Raw genomic sequence first — 11,304 nt, forward strand, 5'->3', positions numbered from 1 at the left:
GCGGTGAAGGACAGCATGGCTTTCTTGTCCTTGTTCTTCGTCCTCAGTGATACCTTCAGTTGGCTCAAACTGCTGGTTCAAGAATATAAAATCATATTACACAAATTCTGGCCTGCATGCATTGGCTTCCCATTGATTTTAAAATTCTATTCTTTATATTCATGGGTTTACATGACCGGACCTCCAAAAGACAGGAGGAAGCGCATTAATTAAAAAAAGTGAAAACAGTCCCATTAAATGTGATAACAACAAGATAAAATATTGTATGACAAATGACATTAGCAGCTCGCCTCTGCAGTCTTTAAATCCACACTTTACATGTAAACAGCTTCTGTGTAAAATACACAAGTGTGTTTAGACTGTTTCAGCAGCAGGGACAGATCTGAATGTGCAACCCTTGAAGGACTGAATCTGAAATAGGTTTGGGCTAGTTGTGGGCGACTGAGAGGAGTCAGGAAGGTCCTCGTAAGTATAGAGATACAGCTGATCATTAAAGCTTCCTGGAGCGGGGAAGGAAGGTTGACTGAGCATGGCTCCATGTCAGCAGAGTCTTGAGAATGTGAAAATAGAGAATGAAACAGAGGGGAAGATCTCCTGGGAGCACAAGAAGGATGAGACATGTATGAAAATGAAAAAAAAAAAAAAACAACGCGTGGGAGTGTATTGTCTGTTTGTGCAGATTTAAAGCTGGGAGTGCGTAGGTGAGCTGGTTGGCGTTAAACAGAAAGCTGATACATCACATACACACAACAAACGGCGAAGTGGTATCCACATATTGTGGGAGTCCTCGTATCCTCTCAGGGCTCTGTGCTCTCCAAATATCTTTGTTATCGATCCAGTCGGGTCCAGAGTGCTCTCCACAACATTAAATGGATACAATACAGAGCCCCAACAGGAGTTTCTGTATTCATGGTCAAAGAACAGAGAGAACACCGTGGTGCAGACTCGCCTGAAACCACTCTGAGCCAGTAGTCTTTGGATTTATGAAAAGAGAGACGAGCAGAAGGAAGAACAGAGAATATAGACAAACAAGCATTTTGTACAGTCCTGCAGGACATTTGCTGTGATAGCATGTGGACTTAATTAAAGCTGAGCTGAACAAGACTTGTGCAGTTTTATCACAGGTTCTGGCTACAGAAGCACACCTCTGCATGCTCTGCAATACCAAGAATCTCTTACAAATCAAATATCAGCAGCAGGGCTGCAGTATCATTACTCTGTTTAAGGGGGGACCGTAACATGCAAAAAGTGCTATATTATTACGTATTATATTATCAGATTTTTAATGATGTGTTAACATTTACGGGCTCGGAAAGCATTTTCTGAATCAGCACTTTCATCTGCGCAGAGTAAGTATAAAGACAACATTTTCTGCACTTCTGTTCTTGTTACTTCACATGTGAGATTTTCTCACTCAGCTGGAAAAAGCTGATGTTTAGAGAGTTTCCTTTATTTCAGGATGAGTATAAGGATCAGTATCAGTGCTGCTTTCCAGAGAGCTACATGCTCTAAAAGCAAGTACAAAATATAACATGTAGCAAACATAAAAGAAGAGGACAACGACAACCACAAACATGCTACATAGTCAGAAGATCAGAGACAGCACGCTTTGTACACCAATCAGAAAGCAGCAGTATTTAAATCTAACTGTGATGACAGTTATGGGGATGTTTGCTCATGATGCCGGGCCACTGTCAATCAAATGTCTTCGAACCACAGTTTTTCAGTCCGGATGAAGCACATCAGCTAAAACGGCTGTATAACTAAGGATTTGTTTCCCCCCAAACTTTAACTGCTTTAGTTCTGAATATTTAATGTTACAGAGAAATACTGTATGATATAGATAGAACATTTTCAGTTGATTTAAGCACCTTATTTATGCAACATCAGCGTTTACTAAGCTCAATATAGGTTTTTTGTGTAAAATCTTAACCTGCAGAGTAACTAGCAGCTAAATCTGTCACACATTATTTGCCTGTGGACTGATGTTGAAGCATTTATTAGACAGATAAAGCAAAGTGTATGTCACTTAAAGTTAAACAAAAAACTTGCCCCCAAACATCGAGAAGAAAATGCTCCATGCAGAGGAAACTGGACCCACCGGCGATGAATAAACCTTTACTGTAGTAACACAGACAGGCCGAGAGGGTAATCCCACTTGGCAGTTTGCTCATAACTGTGCATGGACTTGCACAGAGTTGCACATTTCTTGGACACACAGGTTACAAAGACTGCCTAGCACCCATTCCTTATACATTTTGCCTAAGGTTGATCTGCATTGTGAACACTGCAAACACTGAAATAAAGTAGGCCTTGAGCTGCATTTGCAGTTCAGCCCTCACTTGCAGGCAAAGCAGTCGAACATTACTGTATTCTCCTTGGAAGTGATGACGGCAGATGATGAAACAGTGGGCCAGAGAGCCGAGATAACGCTGAAATAAAATGACGACTGATGCCAGAGCTCGGAGGCACACAGGTACAGGCGTGTTCTGGAGGGTCAGACTCCTCGCGGTGGAGAGAGGATGCAGGGAGGCAGACAGCAGAGAGTGCTCAGCGATGAGAGGATCCCTGGTGGGGAATAAATGAATGGATTTCTCTTTTGGCTTGAGCTAGTTTCAATATTTCTCCCTCTCCTTCACAGGTGTATTCACTCTGAATTTCTCCTCTCTTCCAGTTTATTCTTCTCTTACTCATACTCAATGATTCCCACTCTGCACTTCCAGTCCCTCTGGTTGTGTCTTTTTGCTCAGGTTTTCACATCAACACGTCCTCACACCTTAATAACAGAATAGGTTGTTTGCCAGTGACTCACAAAACGACATTATGTGACCATGGCAGAGTGTCAGTGTGAGGCACACACACTCATTGAACTGCAGCTACATCCAGTTTGGCCAGGTTCAGGCACCAAAACTACATGGTTAGATTTAGGCAACAGATTAAAGATCATGGTATGGATTCTAATAAGTACATTTGTTATGTAACTGAAGTTATGTACTCAAGGTTTATGATGTAAGTTAAATAAGTTGTATAACCTGTAATACTGCAACTCAATGTTGACAAGAACAAGAACATCCACCTCTATATGTGGACTTTGTGTTCTTTATACTACCTGTAGGTGACCTATACAGCCATTTTTTGTCTGGTTACATTGTTAGTATCAGGGCCTTTGGGCCCTGACACACCGAGTTGACATCAGTGATTGACTTTGACTGATGAAAAGTTTTGCATCTTCTGTTAAGAGATGCATATCACTATGCAAAATACTTGCTGACCGTTTAGGTATGAAAAAACCTGCTCAAAATCCTTTATTTATACTCCCAAAGCCATTGCAAAATGAACAAAATGTGAATTTACTCAAAGAGCTTATCATATGCTTGGACTACAACCACAATTTATCCTAATAACAGATATTTAATGTGTGGCCACAGCCTGATATATCTTATTCCTCTGCGCTACAGAGCTCCATTGTTGTACAGAAACTATTAAAAACACATTTATAAAAACTACACCACTGGGTTTGGGCCTCCAGAGATCCAAAGTGCAGTTGTAGTTAAGCTGATGCCATTAATCACAAAAGTTATGAGGGTGTTGTAGGCTGTACAGTTTGTAAAGTCCCTCCAGGCCTTGGTGATTTCTGATAGCAGGCTGTATAAATAAAACTGACTTAAATCACAGGCAACTTTGGAAATCTGCTGCCAACTCAACAAAGAGAAAGCAAATGAGCCAAATCTATGCTACACGCTAATCCTCATATTTCCACTTTAGCTGTTGCTATACAAACAAAATCAACACACTTCACCATTTTATACCAGCAGGAAGTGATACAATGTGTGCAACAGTCCATCCTCCAATGGGAATATAGTGTCCATCAACAGCACAGTAAAGGATGGATGGTGTTTAGTCTGCACACTGACTGGTTTGAGTATACATCCTTTCATGTCTTTTCTTCTGTGAGCACACTACTCATAAGTGAGTTAGAAAATGGTATGGCGTCCTAGTCCTTTTCCTCCTTCATGCACACATCCTCTTTCTCACTTTGCCCTCCTCTTCACCACTTCTGGCATCACTTTGTTCTTTTTATTCCACACTGCTTATCCTTTCTGTGCTAATTATCTCCTCTCCTGCTTCTCTTCTCTTCTCTTCTCTTCTCCTCTTCCTCAGTGAATCAGTGGCTCCTGAAGTAGAAGATAAAAAGACATCAAGCTGCAGCGCCACGAGAGGAGAGGCAGCATTCATTCAAGGCTATTTCACACTGCCAAACAGAGCTTAGCTGAACAAACCAGAGAGCACCCGAGCCCGCCGATTGACTTGAACCGAACGGACAGCTTAACTAAACCAATCTCAGCTAAGCTCGACTGACCAAACTCCAAACAATCTACTCTGCTGGCCTCCCACACATCTACAATTCATGTGGGCCAGCACAGCCGGGGTGCAGACCAGACTTTCAGTGGAACGTGTGAGACCATAAGGACTCTGATGTCTACGCTGTGCTGTGTTTTTATTTGTTGTGTGAACTCACAAAGACTGGACATGTAAAGACTCTCAATCGTTTTCTTTGGCTGGTTTTCAGAGAGATGGATGTTATCTAAAGACTACAGTGTTGTCTGTCGCTGTGATCGTCGCTCAACCACATTCAAAGCCTGCCCACAGAAGGCAGTTATGAAAATGATCATCCACTGACTGGAGGAATTACATTTCCATTGATGGTCTGAACCCCCGGCAACAAAAAACACTCAGCTATGGTGAGATGAGAAACATAAAAAAAAAAAAAATCTGCTGGTCCTGATATCAAATAGTAACTAAAGAAGGTAATTTTCAAAGAGAATGGGAAATGTGTGAATTTCAGGTTACATAGCTGAAGGGGGGGAAAAAGATGGAGAGACCACAACTCTGACATTTTACAGCCCTGAACAGACGGAGTCACTGGAGATTGCAAAGGAACAGGTCACTCATTCTGCATGATTTTATAATAGTTCACTTGTCTTCAAGGATTTTAATTAAAAAGAGGTGACAGAATTGAGCTCGCTTCAGGTCCCTGCTTTGCACAGCAGCATAAAGGGCAGACCTCCCCTCTGCAACTGCAGACTCACCAAAAATCTTCAATCAAAACTGTTTATACTAAAGGCCTAATTCTACGAAGTCAATCACGACCAACTTGACCTTTTGCTAAACCCCTCGCCTGAGCAGCTGTTTTCCAGCCATAGCTCAGCAGCCATAACCGGCCAAAACAGGCCTGTCAGGCTTTGAATTTGTCCACATGTTGATGTCTTTTTATCAACTCGACAAAACCAAACACAGGAGAGCGCAACAGAAAATAGGAAATGGATTGAACAGTGTGTTTGCTGTAGCGCAGGCTGCAGCTGTTAGCATGCCCAGCTAACTAGATAACCTTCTACCTGCACAAGCAAGGGCCATGACGTTAGCTATCGTCATTAGCTTTAGCACCTGTTCAGGACTGGAACATCCAGTATGTGCACCGAAAGGTCTGCAAAATACGCAAAATAGTGAGTCAGATTCAACCCGAGCAAAGCAAGACGAAGTTTCTCATTTCAAATCATGAAATCATGTTGATGATTAAAACTGCTATTGTCGAAAGGAAATTACATTGTTGTTATTAAAGAAATGAATCACCTTCAAATCGTGCTCAAATCAATCATGCAATTTCAATCAGTTTCTCTGAAATATTAAAGGCTCCCTGTGGTTCTGTTTTCCTGTAAAGTGGTGCTCATCACCTGTGAGTGTGTGTCCTTGACACAGCAAGTGCATTTTTAGAAACATTTCGGAAGCCGCGTTGCTTACGTCCACGTTTGCTTGCATTCATCCATCACCACCACCCGCAGATCAGCGTGAAAGCATGGACAGGAATGTGTATCACGCCGTCCACTCTCATGTGCATCCTCGTGTGAGTGAACAAGAGAAACGAAACAGGGACGTGCTAGTGGTCAGAGACTCAACAGGTTACATTAAACTAACAGGTCTTATGCAGCAACAGCTGTTCACAGTATAGGTCTTCACAGTGGCAGACTGTGTGTATGGAAAACAAACCAACAAACAGCAAAATGAATCAAACTCCTTCAGTGTAAAGCTTGGATACCAGAAGAGAATCCTGTTTGCCGTTCTGTTTTCTGTTTGAGGATGGGCTGTAGTACCTTCCACCAATCACTGATTACTCTAGAGAACTGATCATTGAGGCCAAGTGTTGTTCCTCTCAGCTCATGTCCTGGCTCTTTGCAAGTTGTTGGTTCTTTGTGGGTTTCTTTTCCACGCGGGGTCTCACTCGGTCCCATCCCATTCTGAGATAAATCGACATTTAAGTCATTTTTTGTGTGTTTTCTGGATCTATCCATAATTGATGCTTCAGAACTATCAGCAAATTGGCTCATTCTTTCATACATTTGAAGTCCCAGGTAAAAGGGCAAAATGAAAACATGTTTGCACCTCATTTGTCATGTGTTAAAAAATGAGTTTAAAAAATGAGAGTTAAAATGTTTAATCATGATGAACTAACTTGCATGTTCACTACATGGACAGTGTAAAACAAGACGTGCGTATGTGATTTGACTCTCTAATGCATGTATTGTAGTGATGTATGCACAAGAATATGACCCCCACCCCACCCCCAGCTACACCTTAGCATACATAGATCAATGATGTAGCAGACAAAAACTACAGAAGACACATGCAGAAAGAAGACTACAGCTTACAAAATCCATTTCCTTTTTTTTCTTTTCACATACAGTAAGCCTTAAAGGAGTTGTTCAACATTTTGGGAAATGCACTGATTTACTTTCTTGCAGAGAGTTAGATGAGAACGTTGATAGCACTCCCAAAGCTGTGCTGTCAGTATGAAGCTACAGCCAGGAGCCGGTTATCTGAGCTTAGCATGCAGAGCGTAAACAGAAGGAAACAGCTATGCTGAAGCCATCCATAGCTCAAAAGTATGTCTACCACCACCTCTGGAAGTCCCAAATGAGCATGTTATACCTTTTTGTTTAATCCATACAAAACAAAAAACAATACGTTCCTGTTTTACATGATGTTATGAGCCAGACTATTTCTTGGCTGGCTAACCATCAACTTCCTTGAGTCTCAGCCAGTTGACTTTTGTTTTTGCTTGTTTTCCTTCTGTTTATGCACGCTCCGTCTCATTGCTCAGCCTCAGGTGTGTGCTTTCTGTTCTGCAGGGAGCAGACTGGATGGTTTTTAAACAGAAACATCGTTTCAGCTGCCAAAATTCAGAGCAACATCGGGGATCAGTCTGACAAGGTGATCAAGTGTCCCACTGATAGACCTGTGGGAGGCAGTGACCAAGTCTGATTAGTTAATAATCTTTATGAAATGTTTTTGATAAACTTTAGATAGATCGAGAGAGAGAGAGAGCCCATAGGGTATGAAAATGCACACGACTCTAAAATAAAAACAAAAGCAATGGAAATTTTCAGGCCACATCTGCTGCTAGATATCAAGTCAGCAGCCTGCCTAGGTTACATAAACATGTTCTATTACACCAGGTGAGAACTGCTGCCCTGGAAGACTACCTATATAAACCCAAAGGAAAACCCACATTATGTAACTGATCGTTGCAGTACTCAGAAGGAGCTGCCTGAGTCACACTCACAGTTATTATAAAACCAGATATTTGCCCGAATACCTATGATTTTGATTGCATGGTGCAGAGGAACAGAGTGATATACAGTAAGTTGACTCATTCTGTGTGTGCTGGTTTCCGTGTGCTGCTACTATTTTTAAGAGGAAATGTGCAGGAGAGACTCACAGAACCACAACTTGGACATGGTTCTGATATCCCGTCCGTGTGGTGAAGAGCATTACTGTAAAACAATGAAACTGGGACATGTCTTAGGCTGGAGATGCTGCTGAGAAATGTTGATGGGCTGTCAGGGTGTCCCGGTGCATGCTGCCAGTACAGTAAATAATACATCCAAGTTCAGCTTACGTGTTTGGTTGAAGACATTTCGCTCTGTGTGATGGCCGGATACCAAGATGATGTAACAAGCACATCATCTTTGCTGTAGTTCTGGGATGACATGTGGATAGAAAAGTCAAAAAAATAAAAAAGCCCTACTGACTATATTCCTTACACTGTTTATTGCACTATTTGGTGGAAAACAAAACAAACAGCATAATATGGCGATGGCATTTGCAATGCACAGAAGCATATTGCAGATGTTTTTGCCTTCACCTGCATTATTATTGCAAGACTGCATCTTAATTATCACGATAAACACTGAAGAATGTGCACGTCCGTCATGTTCTATAGCCAAGTGAGGTTTGTAATGGTAGATCATCTACCATCAGAGGCAACAGGGGAGTCTGAAGCAGTCTGAGTAGCGGCTCTGTGAGGCTGTATTGCTCATTGTAAGTAAAACCAAACTGTGGGACTGAAGTCACGGATTCACTAAAGTCCGCACAGACCATGAATCTCCAAATCTCACAACAATAGTTGTGAAATTTCCGTCACCACAAATCTTCACCGGCTGGTGGTGCTAGTTAAAATATCAGAGGATTACCAAACTCACTAGGAATAATCCTCTGGAGATTATGAATGTCACATAAAATGTCATGGCAACTCATTGAAAGGTTGTTGAGTTGTTATTTCAGTCCAGACCAAAGTGTTGGAACAATGTCATAGAGCAATGGTACACTATGGTTGCTAATATCATGCCAGCCGTGACCCCTTAATTCAATTTAAACTATACTTTTAATCCATAATAAACAATAATAAAAAGTATCAAGAGTCCAAGTTCAATCCAAGTTTCCAAGGTCCAAGTTTGTGTTGCTCTGCTTGTAGCAATAGCTGTATTCTGTCTTGGGAGGTGCTTCTTAAAGGGACCTTGTGTAGTTTTTTTGACCACTAGAAGCGCTGTGGAGCAATGTTTTTGTTAATTGGTCCACATTTTGTTTACATCATGCAGTACCGATTCCTGCTGCTGATTCAGCACTGATTCTACTGATTGATCGGTAGTTGGTTTTACACATAGAGGGGTAGCCCTATGGAGGGTTTTAAGTGCCAAAACTAAATATACAGATACATAAAACATACATGATCTAATAAAATACTTAATAAATGTATAAATATAGATCGACATATAAATAATTATAGAATTCAATGCTAAATAAATATATAATTATATTACAATTTATAATTTTATTTATTTATTTATGCCTTTATTTATCCATAGTGTTGCTGCAGCAAAATAAATACATCTGTCAACTTCGTCCACAATGGTAGATGTTGGCTGTAGCTGAACAGATGCCATTTCTGATGAGACTCAAAAACCTGCTTCCAAAATCAACTTTTTCTTCAGGTAAATAAATGAATGTTGGGATTGATTACCACTTAGGGCTGTGCCTGTATTCATAGAATCTGGAGGTACGCAGCCCAACTAATAATGAAAGTATTTCGTATCAGCTTTGCTCTCTAAGAGGTGCGTCAAGGGCAAAGCAGGAAGTGGTCCATGCCCCACCGGGTCCGTCTGTTACCCACCAGCACACCCTAACACATACCCGCTTCATGAGAAATCAATAACCAGTCCATACCTCACCAATGCGCCACAGCACAATAGCCCATCACAATACATCATATGTGCACAGATGGCGCAGAGACATAACAATGATATTCATATATTCATCATGTGGAAATGACACTGGAAAACAACAGAAGACCTGCTGCTTTCAGAGGCAGACACAATGGTTGCGCTCTGTTGCGCCGTGAGTCTGGAGAGGGATCACTCAGTTAAAGCACCCCAAATAACAATCACTCTGACAAAAGTCAAGACAAAATTAGAGACATCCTGCACATAGAAACAAAGGAATGTGCGGGGGTGCTCATGGATAATCAGAATAGTTATGATTAAAATTTAAATAACTTCTTAAGATATGATTGGAAAGTATTGTTCTTGCATATCCTTGTGTATCTTAACCACATCATGTGATTTGCTACTTCAGTACACCATAACAACAAATACCCACTGAGACCACTACAGAAAATTGCAGGTGAACATTCAGTATCAAAGAATTCACAGTTTAGACTCTACGGCTGAACAAACACTAGGTTTTTGACCTACTCTTGTCTAATCTGTCCCTCTGAAGTCACCTAACTTTATGCAAGTGCAACACTGAATTGCATGAGAATCGCTTTAATATATAATGCTGAAAAAAACACAGAGGAGAGCTGTGTGAGGTGATACAGACAGTTTCTATTCAGACAATGAGGAAATGTTGTTCATTAATGGACGTGGTGGTTACAAAAAAGGTTGATACTGAGTGTTTGTTTACCCACAGCATGTTTTACTTGTTTGCACCAAAATGTGCAGTCTTGCAATGCTTCAGTCAGTCAACTCGTAGTGACAACAGTATTATTCAGCTCTTTCACGGTTATGTTTAGGCAGTAGAAGCACTTCGGTTAATGTTAGGGAAAGATGGCGGTCTGTTACAGTACAGGAAAAGTCAGCAGTGACTTCAGACATGAGATGTTTAATTAACATTTAATCACCATCTTTTCCTAACTCGAACCAAAGTGCTTATGTTGCCTGAACCTAAACGCAGACAGGAGGCTGGACGAGAACCCTGGATTCCTACAGTTTGTTTGCCATTCCACCTCCTTGTGTCTCCAGCGTGGTGCATAAATACAGTGTTTCATCCGCTCAGAAAAACAATGAACATATTCCAGGCAGTAATGACGCTGTCACCACAACGTAATGGTGAGTGCAAATTAGTCCTGACTGAAAGAACCACAGATGGCACAGAGTAATAGTGAGAACACTGTGGAGTAAAATGTCAAACCCAATAATACCAGCAACATCACAGAAACAACTAGACACTGGTCCATAATCCTGTTGCCCCACTGCAAGATGGGTAGCCTCTCCACTACTAAACATCTACCCAGGGAGCCGCATCATTTAGGGGACGAACGGCACGATTTCCCCCAGAAACCCAACTTTCAGGTGTTCTGCATACCTGCAGAGCTTCATCCTCATGTGTATTTTGCAACCCAATAAAATGACCAAAATAATCTCAAAACAAGGGGAATGGAGACTCCCAGTAATGGCTGTCCATCAGGACTGCTGATGTATAGTGTAAAGGAATACTTTGACTGGTTTCAACCCCCCATGATGCTAAAAAAGAATGAACATTGAAGGAAATGACTGACACTAGTTTTAGTCTCCATCACGGTGTCCCCGGCGGAAAGGTCAGCAGCCGAACAGAGATGTCGACCCCCGGCTGTAGGCCGTCTGAAGGAGCCACACTGTATGTGACCTACATCCTCGGTTAAAGAGTGCGGCG

The 11,304-nt window shown here is 41.5% G+C and overlaps 1 protein-coding gene across 1 annotated transcript in view; it reads left to right on the forward strand.

Annotated features, from left to right (window-relative positions):
* Positions 1–5,400, forward strand: part of LOC121621172 (carbonic anhydrase-related protein 10-like) — a 90,932-nt gene extending 85,532 nt beyond the window's left edge. Inside the window, exon 9 of the mRNA XM_041957522.1 lies at positions 4,162–5,400. Coding sequence (XP_041813456.1) covers positions 4,162–4,184 — 23 coding nt within the window. The 3' untranslated portion in view covers positions 4,185–5,400. The remainder of the gene's footprint in view (positions 1–4,161) is intronic.
* The last annotated feature ends 5,904 nt before the right edge of the window (positions 5,401–11,304 follow it).

This window comes from Chelmon rostratus, chromosome 17 (assembly GCF_017976325.1).
Source record: "Chelmon rostratus isolate fCheRos1 chromosome 17, fCheRos1.pri, whole genome shotgun sequence".
Classification (NCBI taxonomy): domain Eukaryota; kingdom Metazoa; phylum Chordata; class Actinopteri; order Chaetodontiformes; family Chaetodontidae; genus Chelmon; species Chelmon rostratus.